Source organism: Schistocerca cancellata, chromosome 3 (genome assembly GCF_023864275.1).
Source record: "Schistocerca cancellata isolate TAMUIC-IGC-003103 chromosome 3, iqSchCanc2.1, whole genome shotgun sequence".
Lineage (NCBI taxonomy): Eukaryota > Metazoa > Arthropoda > Insecta > Orthoptera > Acrididae > Schistocerca > Schistocerca cancellata.
This window is the reverse complement of record NC_064628.1, coordinates 689692525-689716105: the sequence shown is the minus strand read 5'-3', so window position 1 is coordinate 689716105 and position 23581 is coordinate 689692525. Positions and strand designations below refer to the sequence as shown.

The 23581-nt window shown below is 42.8% G+C and overlaps 1 protein-coding gene across 1 annotated transcript in view; it reads left to right on the top strand.

Annotated features, from left to right (window-relative positions):
• Positions 1-1084: 1084 nt before the first annotated feature.
• LOC126176956 (uncharacterized) overlaps positions 1085-23581 on the top strand; it is a 58586-nt gene continuing 36089 nt past the window's right edge. The window contains exons 1-2 of the mRNA XM_049924164.1: positions 1085-1238; positions 14112-14350. Of these exons, the coding sequence (XP_049780121.1) occupies positions 14145-14350 (206 nt within the window). The 5' untranslated portion in view covers positions 1085-1238; positions 14112-14144. The remainder of the gene's footprint in view (positions 1239-14111; positions 14351-23581) is intronic.

Genomic DNA, 23581 nt, shown 5'->3' with positions numbered 1-23581 from the left:
GTAAAAGATCAACATCCTCTGCAAATTTTAAGTTTCCACCCATAGCTATTGGGCCTGGGCGATCACGAGTCAGTGAATCAGTCAGGTCCTGTTTCACCCCCTTAGGGGCTCAATTTCCAAAAACACTGAAACAGGTATGTTTTATTTGTAACCGTGAAGTCAAATACTAATTTTCATAGTTGTAGCTTAGTAAATTCTTTAGTGGTTCTTTAACAATTATTTATTTAGAAAAAAGTCACCCGCTATTTCACCTCCATAGGAGATAAATTCTCAAAGATCCGAAACACGTATTTATTTGTTTCCTACCGAGAAACCAAAAATCAATTTTCCTAATTCTAGCTTCAAAATTGCCTTAATTGCTTCATATTTTCAAATAACCTTTCGTACCCTATTTCATCACACTATGGGTGGAATTTCGAGAAATCCCGTATTAAACGGAGCCCAGAGTATAAGATCAACACCGTCTCCAAATATCAAGCTTTTGTCCTTAGCGGTTTTGGCAGGACGATGATGAGTCAGTCAGGACATTTCCTGTTTGTACGAGGAGACTGAAAGACTCCAATTCTCTGGCCATTCTTCCCCGGCCAGCTATTGCATCCGTAACTTTCGAAAAGTCAATCCCAATTTGCAGCCGGGGTTATTTATGAACCAGTCGCGCGAACAGGAAGGAAGGACGAGCCTCTGAACCCCGATGCTGCAAAACTTGAGTGATGTGTTGTAGTCCCCGCTTCACCTCAATCGATGGCTTTCTGAAAACAGCGGCATTCCCAATTGCCGCAACGTCATGACCGCCCCTCTTCCTCGAATCTGTCCTCGCCGGCGTGTACGCTGGCTCAGAGGAACGCGGATTTCCTTTTTCCTCGCGCTCGGATACCTCCATTTCTACGCGATTTATTCCCTATTTTCTGGGACACTAGTCAAAAGCACTAGCCTGTGTAAGGGTACAGTGCAATAAGCGAGTGCTGTACACGCGAAGGCTTTTAGCCCAGGAGGTCGTCGAAGTGTGCGTCCGTGGCCAGCCTCCCCCCTCCCCCCGCCTCCAATAAGAAGCGGCACGACGCGGCGCGGCCGCAGTTGCAGCTGGGTCTACGGCGCCAGCAGCCAACGACCGCTCTTCGCCGCTGGGGTACGCTGGCGCCAGGCTCTCTGGACCCCGAGTCCCTCGTTCCAGCAGGCGACGCTGCTCCTCGGCTTATGTAACAGAAATCAGGGTGAATTCCGGAAACCACGATCGCAAGGTACTTAGAGTGATCTTCACACTTCCAATAACTAGAAGGCTGTAGACCAGGGGTGTCCAACATTTTAGCATACCTGGGTCACTTTGGACGAAGACGAGTATTTTTTGGACCACACGTAATATACGAGTACTTAACGCTAACAATAAGGGATGGTCGCGGGTATATAGGGAAACATGTAACTAATTTACAGTTTATTAACTTATGATCCTTTATGCTGAAAGAGATGGAATTAATCTGAAGTTTTATATATGACATTTCATTCATAATTTTATACAAAGAATGTGACATTTGAATTTGTGAAATTAATGGATCAGTATCAGGTTAGATCGAAGTGGTTGCCCTTCCCAGGGTGTTCTCAAGGTGTTAATCTGAGATTTTGGTTCAACTTTTACTCTTTGTATGCTTTATTCTGCAAATATCTGTTCACAAACGTACGTACTTCCAAGAAAGAAAAACTAAAAAACAACTCGGAACAGGCCATGAAGGCACAACGGTACCGACCGGTCGCCGTATCATCCTCAGACCACGGGCGTCACTGTATGCGAAAATGGAGGGGCATATGGTCAGCACACCGCTCTCCCGACTTCCAAAAAAAGATTAGATATATAACGCATGACTTTGCAGCAAGGGATATTTGTCTCTGGGCAGGTATGATTCGTAAAGGTCCAACGAAGATACACGACCAAATTTTCCTTTTACTTGGATGTCACACTTCAACTATGCATTCCATCTATGAATCTCTGGCAAAGTATCTACATTGTCGGTAAAATGTGTCGCATAAATACAAAAATTTTGATTATTTTTTCGGAAACTCTGAATTCCATTTTCAGTTGTTGCAACAAATCGAAAAGTTTAGTTGTTTATTTCACCCCGTCTTTAGGAAAATGTTTGGCCAACGTATTGAAATGAAAAAAAAAGTTTGCATTTACTTGCGCTTGCCATAATCTCAGTTTCATTTGGAACCTGTTTATTGTTTGAAACGTGTTACTGATAAGTAGGTTTCTATCTTGAAGACGCCTCTTTAAGTTACCCGCCGGCCGAAGTTGCCGCGCGGTTCTGGCGCTGCAGTCTGGAACCGCGAGACCGCTACGGTCGCAGGTTCGAATCCTGCCTCGGGCATGGATGTGTGTGATGTCCTTAGGTTAGTTAGGTTTAACTAGTTCTAAGTTCTAGGGGACTAATGACCTCAGCAGTTGATTCCCATAGTGCTCAGAGCCATTTTTTGCAGTTACCCTAAATGACTAGTCAAATCGACCGAAGATGCTAAATCTGCCACCCAGTTCACATCGTCAAATTCTGGCATAGATTTTGCTTTTGATATCATGAACTATTTGATTTAATTAATTATGCTACGAAATGTTTTTAACATCTGGCCTCGACTGAGCCAACTTACTTCTGTAAAATATACGCTACCGCCATGCTCATGATCGAAATTTACAAGGAATTGCTGGAATTGACGATGATTCAATCCCATAGGAAGCTAGTCCGTGGGCTCTCGATTGAAGAAATTCAATTGAATTAAAGCTGATCTCTTTGTGCTTATCATCTGCTATTATAGAAATAGCACAGAGCTCGTGAAAGCACATTATACACACGTTCATCTTCAAATGTGATTCTTTTTGTAGCAATTGATAGCATATCAAATTAAAATTATTACAACAGTATTTCGATACTGTTAGATAGCAAACATTGGCAGTAATTGCAAATAACACGAAGATTTCTTTAGCGACTGGTAGTGAAGAGAACGACGATGAAAAAATTTCTTAATCACAACTGTACAGAAATAATACAGAATTTCATGTATTTCCTTAAATTAATTTCATTATACGTCTCTAAATCTCTAGTTTCGCAGTTGAGACTGAAATAGCCGGTAGATAACAGACCAATGAATCTGACTCATCGGCCGGTTACAAGAACGAGCATGGGCGACAATGCTAAGAATCGGATGGATCAGTGAGGAAACAACGTTGTGTGGCGGGAGTTTCAAATCGAAAATATGCAATTTATTGTAATTTTACGTAAACGGAATTTTATGGAATTTTTTTTACCGATCCTGTGATCTTGGGCACTATTGATATTTGCCTTAGGGCCCATGCGGCCCTTGCTGTAGATGATGGCGCTGCCGAAGTCTTCGAAGCTGTTCGACATTGGTGTACGTAAACAAACCGCGTACTTGCGAAACTTCTTGCCAGACAGGTGACTGAATTGGCGATTCGTGCTAACAGGACACGGTATGACACCCTTGGCGGACAGACCTCGCCAGACATTAGTACAAGGTGTAAGGCCACATAGATATACGTGATCAAACCATTAATACTTACAGAGTACATAATTGTCGCTGATAAATCTATATCACTGCTGAAGATGCAGTTGTTCTAAAAATTAAAAAAAATGGTATCACCAGAAGTTTAAATATCCTGAAACGTTTTTCGCAAGTAACAGTCTGTGCACTCGGGAAACTCACTTTCATTGTAGCCGGATGTGGTCTAAAAAGTGAAAACTGCTGATGTCATCTTCCTTTGGATGTGAATGTACCATCGTTTTTCGGCCGTTTACCTATTTTTGATAACTGTAGCGGTAAGGGAAAGTCACTGGCGAATGGTCGTTGTTTGTTTCTATTTACTCCTGTCGCATTTTGCTTCATTTAAATGGTTCAAATGGCTCTGAGCATTATGGGACTTAACATCTGACGTCATCAGTCCCCTAGAACTTAGAACTACTTAAACCTAACTAACCTAAGGACATCACACACATCCATGCCCGAGGCAGGATTCGAACCTGCGACCGTACGGTCGCGCGGTTCCAGACTGAAGCACCTAGAACCGCTCGGTCACTCCGGGCGGCTTACTTCATTTAGGCAAAGCAGTGCTTCAGATTTACTGGCGATATATGTGCAACTGCATCTCGAATACAAGAACAGAAAAATGCCATTTGGAATTAAAATGTATACAACCAAAATAATCACATACAACGAATCGAAAACTGCCCTTTTGGAAACACCGACTGCTATGTGAAGGGGAAACACTAAGAGGACTGAAGTGTCCCCGTGTTCTGTGGACATGAAGTGAAATACAGCTGGTATCAATGGGCATTAAGAAAACGCAACGATCAGGTAATTTCCTCTATCATTTTGACAAAAGTAATTACACTGCGGCCGGCCGCGGTGGTCTCGCGGTTCTAGGCGCGCAGTCCGGAACCGCGCGACTGCTACGGTCGCAGGTTCGAATCCTGCCTCGGGCATGGATGTGTGTGATGTCCTTAGGTTAGTTAGGTTTAAGTAGTTCTAAGTTCTAGGGGACGGATGACCACAGCTGTTAAGTCCCATAGTGCTCAGAGCCATTTGAACCAATTACACGGCCGGAAAAATAGCAAGTAATGAAAATTATCACGAGCACTTTTAATGAGTAATTAACGGAAGCTATTCTCAAACAGATGGTCGGTTTGAACACAACACAACAGTATGTTTCACATGCTACAGTATAGTCGCAGATTAAAACAGTGATCGAGGAAGTGTAGAATAAATTTCTTTAGTTTCTGTCAGTGATCACAAAACTTTTTGTTCCTTTGACTACCGGTTTCGGTCAGCATGAGCATCTTCACATCTGCAGCAAAACATGTGAAAATCAAATACAATTAGTGGACAGTTTACATTTCAAAAGAATAAAATATGTCATAATGAAAAGTATTATTTCCATAGATGTGGAAACATGCACTTAAAATATGATGAGAAATAACTGTTTTACAAAGTGTCCTAATACATATAATGATCACTGAGGCATCGTTGAGAAATACAAATAAAATCAGCTTAACTTCGTAACACATATTTAAAATATGGTGTAAACTAGGTCACAGCGCCGGCAGAGTCATCCTGTTGAAGGAGCTGCTGTTCAAGTCAAACTGAGGTACAATAGACACAACATATGTTTGTGTCTGAGGCACGTTAGATGTCGCTACCTTAAGTTTACCTATATTCTTTAATTTTATAATTGTACAAAATACAATAAAATGAAAAATACAATAGGTGAAATCTATAGTGAGCTCCTAAGGTGTATAGGTTGCTACAGTGATAAAATGTAACAAATTATAACACGAATAAAGTTAAATTAAAAAGGAAAAGGGCAATGTGTGATCGTAAGACACTTCGGTTTGAATAGTAGCGCTGTTAATAGGATGACTCTGTTGCCACTGTGGCCTAGTTTACACCATATTTTAAATAAGTGCTACGAAGCCACGCTGATTTTGTGTGTATTTCTTGACGATGCCACTATGCCGTCATTATATTAAGACATGTTGAAAAACAGGTATTGCCCGTCATATTTAAGCACATGTTTCCAAATCTATGAAAGTAATACTTTTCATTATGGCATATTTGATTGTTTTGACATGTAGACTGCCCAATAGCTGTGTTTGATTGTGACGTGTTTTGCTGCAGATCTGAAGATGTTTATCGCTGGCCAGAACCAGCAGTCTAAAGACCAAAAAGCTATGTGGCCACTGACGGAAACAGAAGAAATGTTTCTATAACGGTATGTTACTAGGCATGGCCGTTCCGGTTGTGGTATGCCCTTTCCTTTCTTCGGCTGTTCAACTGACTTGTCCGTTCAGCCATAACGGGACCTGTAGTTTAAAGTAGATTTCAAAATCATGGTCCAATTTGGTATTTTTAACTCACACAAATCATTCGAAAGGTGAAACCAGCGATTGGCGAGACAAATCTTGTGATCGACATTTTGATTTATGAACTTTGAGTTACCCCCTTAGCCACCGAGCCAAAGTGAAAATATTCCAGTTTTTAAGGTTCGGTATCGGATTATAATTGAAATAACTACAGATTATCATGAATAAATGGCTTATTGCGTGAACAATCAATGATTTTTCGAGTCTTACACGCAACGCACGTAAAATGCTAAACAGCATAGGAAGATCTCCGACAGAATATGACTTTTTGCCAGAGGACAACAGTGCATTGTTTTTCACTTGTCGTAATCGTTCAACGGTGTGTGCTATTTGCCAGAAAGTTCGAAACGCATCACCTGCAGAAAAAAATAAGACGTTGCTAACACACTAACGTCAGGAAAGATTTGTATCCGCGAGCCCTTTTCAGGTTACTTGGTCACTTCCGCACGTAAGATACTAAAGAAAGAGGCTTCATTCCTTGAACTGCCGATGTCCGATTTGTCGCGCCGTCGAAGCGAAACGAGCGTTCTCCCGCTGCGTCCTTCAGCAGAGGTTGTGTTCAGCTCTTCTACCCAAGGGGCAGGGGCTAGCATTGGTGATCGAAATAGAAAATGACACACATTTGAAGTTTCCAATGTTTGCCTTAAATACATGCATTGTCACATTCAACATTTTTAATTTACATTCTGATAAACATCAGAAATATAACTCAATTTTTTCTTTAGGTTTTACGTTTAACTGCTAAGTTTGACGTCGTTTAGTAGCATAAAATATTATAATCCACTCGTCTAATCACTACATAATTCATTCAGTTATTTTTTTTTTTTTAACTGAACGGGCAGCAGGTGGACTGAGCGCCTGGTCCCGGCGGAGGCTCGAGTCCTCCCTCGGGCATGGGTGTGTGTGTTTGTCCTTAGGATAATTTAAGTTAAGTAGTGTGTAAGCTTAGGGACTGATGACCTTAGCAGTTAAGTCCCATAGGATTTCACACACATTTGAACATTTTTGAACGGGCAGCAGGCAGAATTTTCCGAATAAAAGTCACTAATAATTTCGAAGTTCTCCGCAGCGATCGGAATACTTTTTACTGAAAAAACGAAAAATTTGTATTGATTATTCTTTAATTTGGCGTTTATCGCTGATCAGATAAGACTTCAACCAAATTTTCTTCACATATCTCAGTAGTTCTTAGATGAAGTCATCCCCTGAAGGGATCAGCTACCGATGTACGGTTTTGCTGTTGCAGGGCTTGGAGTAGTCAACGTATTGAAAAATCAGGTACCGTTGGAGCAGGAGGAAGATTTTCGACCCGCTGCTCGGTTTCTGTCTTAATAGATCTTCCGTGCTTTACTAAAGACGCTTGTTACAGTGCTATGTGGAAATATGTTAAAGTTATTATAACGCGGAAATGTATCAGCTAAGCACTTTAACTGAACTTTCACTCCCTCATCTCCGACTTTTCATAGTGAAGAGGTAACAGAGTTTCGAATCGTAGTTTGAGGGCAATCTGTATAAACACAAAGAGTCTCGAGAAGCTGGAACTTAAGAGTGTGAATACAGATTTCATCGCTGTACTGTTCAATAATGAACTTTTGCTTTTTTATTCAAATGGCTCTGAGCACTATGGGACTTAACATCTGAGGTCACCAGTCCCCTAGAACTTAGAACTAATTAAAGCTAACTAACCTAAGGACATCACATACATCCATGCCCGAGGCAGGATTCGAACCTGCGCCTGTAGCGGTCGGGCTGTTTCAGACTGAAGCGCGTAGAACCGCATGGCCACTGCGGCCGACTTGCTTTTTTAGTGTTGGAATAGTAAATGAATGTATTAGAAAAATGCAGATTCTGATGTTTGTTTTACTCGATACACAAAGGCAGACGGAAACCTTGACCTTACGCATTGACGAAGTCTATGTCGATATCGACTGTAGAGTAACATTCGTCCAGCTGCACAAGGATACTGAAAGGAAGTGCCACGATCTTCTTAATTATCCGTATGTAGTTTGTTGATTGATTGCTGCATTTGTAATGGAGCTACAAAACAGCGGCTCCGTTGCACCGTGAAAGACTATTCTGGAAACAATCCTCCAGGTTGTGTATAAGCCGTTTCTGGGCAATAAGCAGTATAGCTTCCGCAACTGAGGAAATCAGAAAAGGTACTGGCAAAAATGAAGATGTATGGTTGTTCACTATTAGCTCAGATCCACTTATTGTGTCTCACTGTTTAGAGGCACAAAACGCGTGGGTGTTTTCAGTTCGTTACTACATGCAAATAAGTAGGAGGCCGAGTTGATAGCTGAAGGAGTCCAGGTTGCAATAATATGCGGTACGGCACACTGTTAGAGAGAAGGATTATTATTCAAGAAACACATAGTACAATGAAATTACTTATCTTCAGTAGTTTGTAGGACTGCAGCTGCGGCTATGAACTGAGACTCTCGTAACATGGAGTACCATGAACTAATACACCATATTCTCAGGGACTAAGCCTGATGGGTCCTCCTCAGAGAATCAATGCAAACATTACAGAACTGACTGAGGGCCGATTATGAAAGTGCGTCTGCCTAGGTTGAAATTTATCTAACAAGGGAATCTCGCCATCGCACCCCCCTCAGATTTGATTATAAGTTGGCACAGTGAATAGGCTTTGAAAAACTGAACACAGATCAATCGAGAAAACAGGAAGAAGTTATGTGGAACAACGAAAAAAATAAGCAAAATATACAAACTGAGTAGTCCATGCGCAAGATAGGCAACATCAAGGATAGTGTAATCTCAGGATCGCCGTGGTCCCGTGATTAGCGTGAGCAGCTGCGGAACGAGAGGTCATCGGTTCAAGTCTTCCCTCGAGTAAAAAGTTTAATTTTTTATTTTCATAGAATTATTATCTGTCCGTCCGTCCGTCCGTCCGATGCGAGGTAACTCCCATTGGAGAGGCACGTCCTTTCGTCTACTAATCGCACGATTTTGCGGTGCGGTCACAAAACAGACACTAAACTTATTACAGTGAACAAAGACGTCGATGAACGAACGGACAGATCATAACTTTGCGAAAATAAAGACAGTAAACTTTTCACTCGAGGGAAGATTTGAACCAAGGACGTCTAGTTCCGTAGCTGCTCACGCTAACCACGGGACCACGGCGTTCCTGAGATTACACTATCCTTGATGTTGCCTATCTTGCGCATGGACTACTCAGTTTGTATATTTTGCTTATTTTTTTCATAGTTCCACACAACTTCTTCCTGTTTTCTCGATTGATCTGTGTTCAGTTTTTCAAGGCCTATCCACTGTGCCAACTTATAACTGAATGTGAGGGAGGCTGCGATGGGGAGGTTCCCTTGTAAGAAGTGAACGAGGCACACTCCAGTTCGGTCGAGCTGCACAGCCCGCTAGAGTCCGCTGTGCTCGGCAGACGACGGGCTGCCTGGCGCGGAGTTGTAGTAGTATCTGTGGCAATGATACTACACCACTGACCCCATTCATTGGCTCTGAGCACTATGGGACTTAACATCTGTGGTCATCAGTCCCCTAGAACTTAGAACTACTTAAACCTAACTAACCTAAGGACATCACACACATCAATGCCCGAGGCAGGATACTAACCTGCGACCGCAGCAGTCACGCGGTTGCGGACTGAGCGCCTAGAACCACTCGGCCACCGTGGCCGGCTAACTTCATTAGTTCAATGAAAAATAAGTTTCTGGGAGAGTGTAGGTAGGGCGCACAGTTTCAGTGTGTCCTGAAGTTTAAGAATAGAGTACACTCCGCTACTAACTGGAAAACTCATTTTGGAAAATGTATGTAATTTGAATTCGTATTTATTTTTGTTTTATTTCTCTATCTGTGTTACGTGTTTTACTTGGCACACTGATACGGTGGCACAACTTTGAGTAGACTGCACGCTTGTCCTGTATTGCCTGCTTCACTGTCTCTAACTATCTGTAACACTTTCCGTTCGGTTAACGCCGATTGTGGATGATGCTAGAGCTCTCGGCCGATGATGATCCAGACGTGCTAGACTGGAGACAGGTCTGGTGATTGAGTAGGCCAAGGTCGCATGTCGACACCCTGAAGAGCGTATTAGGCTACAACAGCAGTATTTAGGCGTTATCCTGTTGGAAAATACCACTGGTATGCTGTTAATAAATGGTAGCACAACAGGTCGAATCACCAGATTGACTTAAAAATTTGCAGTCACGGTGCGTGGGATAGGCCACACAGCTGCAAAATAATAACGCGAATTCTTTACAGACGTATGGAAAAACTGGTAGAAGCCGACCTTGGGGAAGATCAGTTTGGATTCCGTAGAAATGTTGGAACACGTGAGGCAATACTGACCCTACGACTTATCTTAGAAGAAAGATTAAGGAAAGGCAAACCTACGTCTCTAGCATTTGTAGACTTAGAGAAAGCTTTTGACAATATTGACTGTAATACTCTCTTTCAAATTCTAAAGGTGGCAGGGGTAAAATACAGAGAGCGAAAGGCTATTTACAATTTGTACAGAAACCAGATGGCAGTTACAAGAGTCGAGGGACACGAAAGGGAAGCAGTGGTTGGGAAGGGAGTGAGACAGGGTTGTAGTCTCTCCCCGATGCTATTCAATCTGTATATTGAGCAAGCAGTAAAGGAAACAAAAGAAAAGTTCGGAGTAGGTATTAAAATCCATGGAGAAGAAATAAAAACTTTGAGGTTCGCCGATGACATTGTACTTCTGTCAGAGACAGCAAAAGACTTGGAAGAGCAGTTAAACGGAATGGACAGTGTCTTGAAAGGAGGGTCTAAGATGAACATCAACAAAAGCAAAACGAGGATAATGGAATGTAGTCGAATTAAATTGGGTGGTGCTGAGGGAATTTGATTAGGAAATGCGACACTTGAAGTAGTAAAGGAGTTTTGCTATGTGGAGAGCGAAGTAACTGATGATGGGCGAAGTAGAGAGGATATAAAATGTAGACTGGCAATGGCAAAGAAAGCGTGTCTGAAGAAGAGAAATTTGTTAACATCGAGTATTGATTTAAGTGTCAGGAAGTCGTTTCTGAAAGTATTTGTATAGAGTGTAGCGAAGTATGGAAGTGAAACGTGGACGATAAATAGTTTTGACTAGAAGAGAATAGAAGCTTTCGAAATGTGGTGCTACAGAAGGATGCTGAAGATTAGATGGGTAGATCACATAACTAATGAAGAGGTATTGAATAGAATTGGGGAGAAGAGGAGTTTGTGGCACAACTTGACTAGAAGAAGGGGTCGGTTGGTAGGGCATGATCTGAGGCATCAAGGGATCACCAATTTGGTACTGGAGGGCAGCGTGGAGGGTAAAAATCGTAGAGGGAGACCAAGAGATGAATACAGTAAGCAGATTCAGAAGGATGTAGGTTGCAGTAGGTACTGGGAGATGAAGAAGCTTGCACAGGATAGAGTAGCATGGAGAGCTGCATCAAACCAGTCTCAGGACTGAAGACCACAACAACGACAACAGGTCCAGTGTGTCTAGCACGCAGACAGGTTGGTTGTAGGCCCTCAGCTGCCCTCCTCCTGGCACCAAGGCAGAACAAGATTTCATCATAAAACACTACAGATCTCCACCTTGGCCTCCAATGAGCTCTCGCTTGACCCCACCGAAGTCGCAAATGGCGGCGGTATGTGGACAGTGGGATGCACGCTACAGGCCGTCTGGCTCGGAGCTGTATTTGAAGTAAACGATTTGCAACGGCTCGTTGAGTCATTATCGTTCCAAGTGCTGCTCACGTTGCTGCAGCAGATGCAGTATGATGCGCCAGACCACGCACCGAACACGATACTCTCCTCTCTCGTTAGTGTCATGTGGCCGTCTGGATCCCGGTCTTCTTGCGACCATACGTTATCGCGACCACCGCTGCCAGCAATCACCTACAATGGCTACATTCCTGCCAAGTTTTTCTGCAGTATCGCAGATGAAACATCGACGATGTCGGTAATTCTATTACACGCCCTCGTTCAAACGCTGTGAGGTGTTTATAATGGCGTCTTGCCGCCTAACAGGAATTCTTGAGTGCATCAACTCACAACGTCCAATCTCAAAGGTAACTAACGCTCACGACCGTTGCAGCGTGTATTTGTATTCTCGGGGCGCAGTGGAAGGAGTTCCCTTCTGGCTTAAATTCAACGTTTATTTCTGATACTCGAATGCAGTCGGCAACAAATTCGTGTACGTGTTTCAGTGGCGAGGTCCGTCGATACTTCGGTCAGCGAAGGATCCAGAGGAACGCCCCCATCGGTAGAGAGCCTGTATAGGGAGAGAGTGGCCAACCGAACGACACGGTGGCCATTTTTCTGCCAAACTGCGGGCGGGACTTTTGAATGGCCAGTAGTGGAGTATTGGAGTACACACTCACCGAATCAAAAGCACAAGACAATATGGCGAAATCATTCGTTAAATGCCTTTCTTTACAGCTATAATATACTCATAGTAGCCTACTACGTACAGCACAGGACAATTTGATACAGTGGGTGTAAAAATTATTCATTACTTGCATTTATCTCCTTTAAAGTTCCTTTACTACACATATTGCAATGAAAGTAACGTAAATAAAAAAAGTATAGTGTATAGCATTTGTTTTGTATCGGACGTACATAACGCTAAAGATTTACCGTACCTGTATTACGTCAGATGAATGAAAGTCGTAAGCAGTTGTTTACTTGTGACATGCAAAAAGTGTGAGACGTATTAGTACGTCACAGTAAACAACTGCTTACGACTTTCTTTCATATATATATACACGGTGTTACAAAAAGGTACGGCCAAACTTTCAGGAAACATTCCTCACACACAAATAAAGAAAAGATGTTATGTGAACATGTGTCAGGAAACGCTTAAATTTCCACGTTAGAGCTCATTTTAGTTTCGTCCACCTACGCTCAATGCAGCACGTTATCATGATTTCATACGGGATACTCTACCTGTGCTGCTAGAACATGTGCCTTTACAAGTATGACACAGCATGTGGTTCATGCACGATGGAGCTCGTGCACATTTCAGTCGAAGTGTTCGTACGCTTCTCAACAACAGATTCGGTGACCGATGGATTGGTACAGGCGGACCAATTCCATGGCCTCCACGCTCTCCTGACCTCAACCCTCTTGACTTTCATTAATCGGGGCATTTGAAAGCTCTTGTCTACGCAACCCCGGTACCAAATGTAGAGACTCTTCGTGCTCGTATTGTGGACGGCTGTGGTACAATACGCCATTCTCCACGGCTGCATCAGCGCATCAGGGATTCCATGCGACGGAGGGTGGATGCATGTATCCTCGCTAACGGAGGACATTTTGAACATTTCCTGTAACAAAGTGTTTGACGTCACGCTGGTACGTTCTGTTGCTGTGTGTTTCCATTCCATGATTAATGTGATTTGAAGAGAAGTAATATAATGAGCTCTAACATGGAAAGTAAGCGTTTCCGGACACATGTCCACATAACATATTTTCTTTCTTTGTGTGTGAGGAATGTTTCCTGAAAGTTTGGCCGTACCTTTTGGTAACACCCTGTATATATATATATACCTCTCGTAGATAACACACGAAAAAGATTACAAAAATCAGGTAATGTTAAATGTAGGCTACTGTAATAACGACCAAATATAACAAGAAAACTACCGTATCCCTTCTACCCCACAATAAGTAGGCCTATTAAAAACTGTCTTCAAGAGTGCCTACAATTATTTATTACGAATAATGTTTCAGCAACCACAACTGCGGAAAACGTGCTTACAACGTGCCTGCGTTAACGGTCAGGCAATAATACTGAAACCAAAATAAGCCTAGTGTTCTGATTCGGAACGAAATAAAGTTTGACGCTATAAAGTCGAATGAGCATGGCACAACCATTACAGGAACTTTATGTTTCCAGCAAGGACTGTCAGATATTGGCTTCAGAAAAGCTTGTGATGCTATCAGTATGCACGAACTGTTAAAGTAATAAGAGCTTAAAAAACGATATACAACTAAATCGAACATGCATGCACAGCGTATAACAAGTCTCTCAATAATTCAAATACCTTTTAATCGTTTCCAAAAGTCCTCTGAACTTCAATTCAACTCAAAAGTACGGCGAACATGGGAAGTGCGAGAGACGCTTGGCAGAAAAATGGCACCAAAGCTAATCAACCAATCACGGGCAACTTCACCTATGGCCACTCTCTCCCTATACAGGCTCTCTACCCACCGGTGCCTGACCGCGACACCATGCGGCTGCTGCTGGTGCTGGCTCTGCTGACGGCGCCCGTCTTCGCACGCTACGACGGCGACCGCGCCGGCTACACTTACGACGACGCCGCCTACACTTACGACGACGGCGGTAGCCGCTACGACCGTTGCCGCGACGCTGCGTGGTCCCGGCGCGACTGCCTGCCGACGAGCCACAACAGAATCGTCTCCAGTCGCCCTGACAGGTCAGTCAGCCACAAGCCTTCAGTCAAGTCAGAAGTAGCTCATTATACCAGTACCATTTCAGGGGTCGATCCAGTCTCACTTTAGCAGCTGACGCTTCGTAAGGACACTAGTGAAATAACGTAGGCTAAACAAAAAATATTTTGTTACTCTTCGTTAGGTAATTTCTTAATGTGCACACATCAGTCTTTGACTGTTGTTGCTCTGGGTTCAACAGTCTTCCCACAAACGCATCACATTTGCCACATGTGATTGGAGATACTACCCAAAGTAAAAACATTCGATTTGTATTGGTTATAGTTATTACTCTGCAAATGACGTAAATGGTGATGCAATTTTGATCAGTACACTGTTCTCAGTTACCATTAGAAACATCTGCACTTATATACGCGTTACATCATATATATTATTACGTCAATATATGATTAACGGGGAGTATATATACTATGTGATCAAAAATATCCGGACACCTCCCAAAAATACGTTTCTCATATTCGGTGCATCGGGCTGCCACCTACGGCTAGGTACTCCATGTTAGCGACCTCAGTAGTCATTAGACATCGTGAGAGAGCAGAATGGGGCGCTCCGCGGAGCTCACGGACTTCGAATGTGGTCAGGTTATTGGGTGTCACTTGTGTCATACGTCTGTACGCGAGATTTCCACACTCCTAAACATCCCTAGGTCCACTGTTTCCAGGCCGACCTCGTCTGTTGACAGATAGAGACCGCCGTCAGATGAAGAGGGAACTGCAAGTACTATTACAGTTAGGCAGGAGGTGAGAAAACTTGGATTTCATGGTAGAGCGGCTGCTCGTAAGCTACACAGCACGCCGGTAAATGACGAACGACGCCTCGCCTCGGTTGGTGTAAGGAGCGTAAACATCGGACGATTGAACAGTGGAAAAACATTGTGTGGAGTGATGGATCACGGTACACAATGTGGCGATCCGATAGCAGGGTGTGGGTATGGCGAACGCCCGGTGAACGTTATCTGCGAGCGTGTGTGGTGCCAACGTAGAATTCTGACGTGGTGGTGTTATGATGTGGTTGTGTTTTTCATGGAGGGGGCTTGCATCCCTTGTTGTTTTGCGTGGCAGTTCTAGGCGCTTCAGTCTGGAACTGCGCGACCGCTACGGTCACAGGTTCGAATCCTGCCTCGGGCATGGATGTGTGTGATGTACTTAGGTTAGTTAGGTTTAGGTAGTTCTAAGTTCTAGGGGACTGATGACCTCAGATGTTAAGTCGCATAGTGCTCAGAGCCATTTGAACAATTTTGTTTTGCGTGGCACTATTACAGCCTAACATTGATGTTTTAAGCACCTTCTTGCTTCCCACTGTTGAAGAGCAATTCGGGGATGGCGATTGCATCTTTAAACACGATCGAGCACCTGCTCATAATGCACGGCCTGTGGCGGAGTGGTTACAAGACAATAACATCCCTGTAATGGACTGGCCCTCACAGAGTTCTGACCTGAATTCTATAGAGTACCTCTGGGATGTTTTGGAACGCCGACTTCGTGCCAGGCCTAACCAACCGACATCCATACCTCTCCTCAGTGCAGCACTCCGTGAAGAATGGGCTACCATTCCCCAACAAATCTTCCAGCTCCTGACTGAACGTACGCCTGCGAGAGTGGAAGCAGTCACGAAGGCTAAGAATGGGGCAACATCATATTGAATTCCAGCATTACAGACAGAGAGCGCCACTTGCAAGTCATTTTCTGCCAGGTGTCCGGATACTTCTGATCACATAGTATATGAGGGCAGGGGGTTGCGCTGATTAGTATACATCGTAACGAAAATGCGAGTTGCATTACTTATTGAACGCCTCTCGTACTGTGGTGATCCAGTCAAAAATATTTCGGAGCAAAACGTTCAGTGCACATCGTAGAAGATAGTAGTGCTCCGTAGCAGACGACCCTTATTTATACCCATGTTGCCTCAACGACTTCGTCGTTTACAGCTGCGATGGGCACTGGAACACCGTGACTGGACAGCGGAGAAAGAAGAACCTGTCTCCTAGACGGATGACTGCTGATTCTCATGAGACCAGGTCGATTGTCATGTCTGCATACGCCGTCACCGAGGCGAACGACAGTTCTAAATACGCGCCACGCCACAGATGCAGGCCGAGGAGGGTAGTATTATGCTACAGTGGACATCCGCTTTGACTTCCGTGGGACATGTGGTGGTAATCGCGAACATTATTGAGGATTACCTACATCATTTCATACTTGATGTCTTCCCGACGGCGATGGAATATTCAAGCGGGTAACCATCCTTGTTCAAAAATGGTTCAAATGGCTCTAAGCACTATGGGACTTAACATCTGAGGCCATCAGTCCCCTTGGCTTAAAATTATTTAAACCTAACTAACCTAAGGGCAGCACACGCATCCATGCCTCGGGCAACAGCGCGGTTCCGGACCGAAGCGCCTAGAACCGCTCGGCCACAGCCGCCGGCAACCATCCTTGTCACAAGGCCAGAATCTTGTAGAGTGGTTTAAGGAGCATCATATTAAAACTCACGTTGATGTCTTCGTCACCAAAATCGCCACATGTGAAGTCAACGATACACTTATGGGACGCTATTGGTAGCCAGCTCCGCTGGCCACAAACCAACGATCCTTAATATACGGGAAATTGCGTGATCGGTGCATCGTGCATAGACATCTGGTGCCACATACCTCTGCAAGCCTACCAATGACTTAAATCCATCCCACATAGGTCGTAATGTTTTGACTCATAAATGTAGTCTGCGACGAACCCTCAATAATCATTCTCTCATTACTGCCTCCGATGCTCAAATTCCTTCGACCTTCAGCAGCCGAGTAATACATATTTTTAACACGTTTTTATTAGGTCGCTTTCTTATCTGCTTGTTTAGACAAATTTTTCAATTCATTTTAAACTAACTTTCTGATGAGATACGGACTTGAAACTTTCAACACAACTAAGAACTGAATGACAATGCAGTATTAACTCGCTTTCTTGTCTGGTGTGCGGCGAAAGGTACTTTGTTCTCCACTGTAACTTTTATTATAGCTCAGAACTCGACGGCAATGCAATATTAACCTGCCTTCCTGCCTAGTGTGTGGCGGTGCTATTTATCCCTTTTACTGTATCGCTTGCGAGTGTTTCTTGGTAAAAACGGTTGTTGGTAAGTCCCCGTGTGGACTCAATTCGCTCTAATTTATACCTTCAAGATAAATGTTTGAAATAGACTGAAAAATTTTACACACACAGAAGTAAAAGGCAGAAAATAATAATTTATAAAACTTTTTAATGTAACATTTTCTTAAAACGAACTGGAAACCCGGCCTCTGTGGCCGAGCGGTTCTAGGCTCTTCAGTCCGGAACTGCGCTGCTGCTACTGCCGCAGGTTCGAATCCTGCCTCGGGCATGGATGTGTGTGATGTCCTTAAGTTAGTTAGGTTTAAGTAGTTCTAAGTCTAGGGGACTGATGACTTGAGATGTTAAGTCCCGTAGTGCAAACAAAGATAACCAAGTAAAAGAAAACAAAATAAAAGAGACAAAAACAAAACACGATCAACTATGACCCGCCTCCACGTGGCGGACACGGGCAACGGTGCGATCGGATGTGAGAACTGGTGTGGAGGTTCAGCCATATCAGCGCCCACATACCGATCGCAGCGGCTAAGTGGTCAATAAAGACCCATCTTAAGCAGTTAGGTGGTGGGTCGTAAAATCAGGGCGGCAAGTGAAAAAAAAGTGCTTAGAACCATTTGAACCATTTTTTGAGCTGAAAGTATAAAATAATTTCTCCTAGCTCCATACAGATTCCTCACTCAATACAGACAGTCCTGAAAATGTGTGCTTATTATATTTTAATAGATACGAAAATACTTGTAGAATTTAGAACAAAAAACGTGGGGTGCATGCAGTACATAACTAATGCGTGAGTACTTCACCTCCTTCCTATTATATGTTGCACAGCCCCACGGTTTTCGTTTTAAATTCTACAGGTAATTTCATAGCTATTAAAAATTCACTAGTACAAATTTTCAGGATTATCTGTTGGGGTTAGGCATCAGTATAGGGCGAGGAGAAACTATTTTGTACTTTTTAATACGTTTTAAAAACGTGTTACGTTAAAAAGATTTTTATTTAGGTAATTACTTATTTTGACTTGTGTATGGTCGGTGATCTATTCCGTATCGGTAAAGAGAATTCTTTAAAGAACATCTTTTTGTCCCATTTTCGCATTAGAACCGAATGACAGAATTCCACGCGTTTTCCATCATCCCACGAACAAAATTCACGCTGAAATGACGCATGATGCAAAGGGAACCTCTTTGTGTGTAAAATGTGGAAATGGCTAGACTGATTTATTATGTAAGTATTCGCAATCTCTCTGAAGCTAACATGAGTGTTACAGCAAATGCTGCTAGAATTTAGATATATTTTGCTCTGCTCATTGAGGGCAAGCCTTTCCGCTTTGCATCCCACTCCGTACTCTTCCAACAATAACTTTTCTTTGTTTGTTCTCAGAACTGTTACATTGATGGACTCATCCTGTGAAAATATTTTTCTAATTTTCCTTACTTGGTGAAAAATATTTTCCGTAAATTTACTGAAAATGGAGACTGTTCTGCTTCCATTTCTAGTCCTTTGTATCTTGGTGGCTGCTATTGCTGAAAATGTACTGTATACTGATCACTGATCCCAGTCTGCATGCGGAAATCCGGAAAGAAGTCGGATCTGTTTGTTGCCAACAAATCATTCATGGGTTGGTTACTGAACCATTTGTTGTAGGTAATTTTCAAAGACAATTTTTTGTAATTGTGTCGCAGGGAGTTTTCCTTCATCTGCCATTTATCGAGTTAAGATTTTTTAGATCAATAGTGGGGTACTTCAAATCTTCAGAAACTATTATTGAACGATTTTGTACCATACGGCCGGCCGGAGTGGCCAAGCGGTTCTAGGTGCTACAGTCTGGAACCGCGCGACCGCTACAGTCGCAGGTTCGAATCCTGCCTCGGGCATGGATGTGTGTGATGCCCTTAGGTTAGTTAGGTTTAAGTAGTTCTAAGTTCTTGGGGACTGATGACCTCAGAAGTTAAGTCCCATAGTGGTCAGAGCCATTTGAACCATTCTTTGTACCATACGTCAATCGGTTTGATGTTAGAAACAGAAAAAATATTTTACGTTCTAAATTACGTATTTTCTTCGGAAATAGCCATTGAATTTTGGACTGTGGAACATTGCTGTACATCAGTATCAGCGTAGCTGAAGGCGATTTTAGGCAAATTCTCTAGGAATTAATTTGATTTTTGAAGACAATATAATTGTCAGTTACTTTCCTGAATGACCTAGAATAACTATGCTTACTGGTAGCATGTGGTGCCTTAAACAGAATAGTAACGTGTATCTACTTCTAGGGTTCGAGACTGTTAAACTCCTTATCGTATTCAGCTGTGTTTAAAATTCAACTATCAAAACAGTCTGCTAAATGTTCTTATAAGAAGGGTCAAATCTTTTACTTGTGTCATATTACGTAAAATAATGAAGCTACGAATAAGCGTGCAAGTAACTAAAAGGTATATTTTTGATTTTTAACTTTAATGGTACTATCACAAACAGTTTTCAATTTTTTAGAAATGCTGAAAGATTCCTGATATCTTGCTTACGTGAAAATGTATCCGACGCACTGAGGTTTTCTGTAAAAGAAAGCGAACAAGAAAATTGCAAAAAAAAAAAAAAAAAATCAACTGCTCAATGTTCTTTATCTTATGAATCAAAACCGATGTACGGCCAAATTTCTGTTTACCTGAACTACTATAAATAGCACTGACTTCCAACTATTCATGCACAAACCACAACGTCGTAAGACTGTCCTTTCAAATGTTCGTATCGTTCGTTTCATGTAAGTAAACAATTAAAGGACAATTGCATTTCCACACCGTCAATGATTTTTATTAAAAACGTTGATACGATGGTGCAAACTCCATTTTCGTCGATCCACCAGCTTAATGAAACATTAACAGCGACACTCCTCCGAGAAACACTGCATTCACGTGAAACGAAATCCGCTTTCCGCACGTGATGCCGAATAGAAGGGAAATTGAATGCGGTTTTTCCAATCTCTTACTCAGCCGGATAACATTGAAAAGGAGCTAGGAAATTGGCTTTTGAGCCCAGGAAGCACGCTGAAAGCCGCGTATCTAATAACACCGTTGCCCGGAAACGCACGACATTCTGAAAAGAATACCCTTGTCTTTGGAAGTACAGCAGGCAGCTATAGCGTCACTGCAGTTTAAAATATTGCTGACAAACATATCGAAATTGTGTGCGTATTCGGACGCATTTCAAGACGATGTTGAGAGAGTCAGCAAAGAACTGATGTCACTATTGGAAAGTGATTCACACTGATAACCGAAGCCTGTTTGTCAGAATTTCTAGATTGAATTTTGTGTTTGTTTTACTCAAGGATGTTAACTTGAACAAGTGACAGATATGTCAGGTATCATAATATAGCTGTATATGTGTGTGGGTGTGGGCACTTTATCACGGCATATATTCAGGGTGTTACAAAAAGGTACGGCCAAACTTTCAGGAAACATTCCTCACACACAAATAAAGAAAAGATGTTATGTGGACATGTGTCCGGAAACGCTTAATTTCCATGTTAGAGCTCATTTTAGTTTCGTCAGTATGTACTGTACTTCCTCGATTCACCGCCACTTGGCCCAATTGAAGGAAGGTAATGTTGCAATTGTGCAATCACGTCATCAACACAGATTTTCTGTGAACTTTTGGGAAGGCATTGTTGGTGATGTCTTGATTGGGCCCTATGTTCTTCCACCTACGCTCAATGGAGCACGTTATCATGATTTCATGCGGGGTACTCTACCTGTGCTCCTAGAACATGTGCCTTTACAAGTACGACACAACATGTGGTTCATGCACGATGGAGCTCCTGCACATTTCAGTCGAAGTGTTCGTACGCTTCTCAACAACAGATTCGGTGATCGATGGCTTGGTAGAGGCGGACCAATTCCATGGCCTCCACGCTCTCCTGACCTCAACCCTCTTGACTTTCATTTATGGGGGCATTTGAAAGCTCTTGTCTACGCAACCCCGGTACCAAATGTGCTCGTATTGTGGACGGCTGTGATACAATACGCCATTCTTCAGAGCTGCATCAGCGCATCAGGGATTCCATGCGACGGAGGGTGGATGCATGTGTCCTAGCTAACGGAGGGCATTTTGAACATTTCCTGTAACAAAGTGTTTGAAGTCACGCTGGTACGTTCTGTTGCTGTGTGTTTCCATTCCATGATTAATGTGATTTGAAGAGAAGTAATAAAATAAGCTCTAACATGGAAAGTAAGCGTTTCCGGACACATGTCCTCATAACATATTTTCTTTCTTTGTGTGTACCTTTTTGTAACACCCTGTATATATTTGAGGTGGCTTTAAATATTGTGGGATAACATGAGACTTTAATTAACTTATACCGCGATAACACTCGTACGGACATCGGCTGCCCCTAAGAACGTACGATACAATATTTTTTTAGACACAACGCGCGACTCACCGGCTTCTAACAAATAGTTCGCGTGAGCGCTGCAATTTAGAAAAGCAAATATGTGTATTCTTACGCAAACTGTAATTATTAATATGGGTCTCAGGGGCTACTGGTTATTTATGTACCAAACTACATAAAGATTAACTGAGATATTGGGGAACTTATTGAATGAAAATATTTTCAATATTTTTTGTTCATTTTTTGCAAGGCAAAACTGGACATAATCTCATCTGCCGTTAGGCGGCCACATTCGAAACATACTGAACTCATTCAGTACTGTGAATTTTGGTAAATGAAATCTACCACTACTGTCTTTAACTTTGAAATTAATGAAAGATCAAAATTGAGAAGCCTCTCGCTTTTACATGTAATAACATGAATCGTCAGCATAATGGCCAACTAAATCATGCTATGGGAGATGAGCTCCCTGCACTACAAAGTTGTGTAAAAACTTGGTTAATGAGAATTAACGGTTGCGATCATGAGGGGTGACAACAAAGTCAATAATACACACTTTCTAAAAACAATTTCTATTATATTTTTCAAAAATACTGATGAAACTTACGTTAATTATCAGATAGCACTACAATGGCGGCCTACCGCTAGACGAAACAAAAGCAGAAGAGCTTTCAATAAAGTAATAGTCTCTGGTCATGTTCATTTTCATCACACAGATAAAAAGAATGTTCTTTTATTTTTATATCACATCGCTGTTTGTGATTTTTGGTGGTATTCGTTAACTTTTTTAATCTTTCTTATACATCGCGCACACGTACACAGTCTTGAAATAATTTATAATTCACAAGTCGCACAACAAAAACTTCCTTTCCCTTTCTCCAAATGTCCGTTTAAGTGACGTACCGTCATACAGGGTGTTTGGTCCTTTAACCAGCGTAACAGGAGATGCACCAGCACTGGCGCAGGAACAGTGTAAAAAGGCTGCTACACTGACAGTTTGAACAGCACCCTGTTATTCAGTTTACGAGTAGTGAAACCGAAATTCATCACTTGATGAATGTCCAGAAGGCTGATGCACGTTTATCACAAGTTCCGTGATGTTTTGATGTCTGTGGTACACGATGCTCGTCCGGATCAGGTACATTACATGGTAAATCCAGACCATTGGTGTTGTAACCATTGTAAAGTAAAATCGACCAGTGACACTGCAAGTTGGAGGAGGGCTCTGCCCGTAATACGCCAGATGTTCTCGATTGGGGAGGGATCCAGCAACCTTGCTGGTCAAGGTAGGGTTTGGCAAGCACGACGACAAGCAGTAGAAACTATCGCCATGTTGTCAGCAGCAGTTTGCAGCTCGTGGTCTTGCCGTAGCGTTCTCGCTTCCCGCGCACGGGGTCCCGGTTTCGATTCCCGACGGGTCAGGGATTTTTCCTGCCTCGAGATGAGTGGGTGTTGTTGTGTCCTCTTCATCATCATTCATTCCTCGGTCGGAGGAAGGCAATGGCAAACCACCTCCGCTAGGACCTTGCCTAGTACGGCGGTGCGGGTCTCGCGCATCGTCCCCTACGCTCCTCGGAGTATGGGACCTGATCATCATGACGTGAGGAGCATTATCTTGCTGAAATGTAAGCCCAAGATGCCCTGCCATGAAGGGCAACAAAACGGGGCGTATAATATCGTCGACGTGCCTCTGTTCTATGAGGGTATGCCACCGTTGTCCGGGG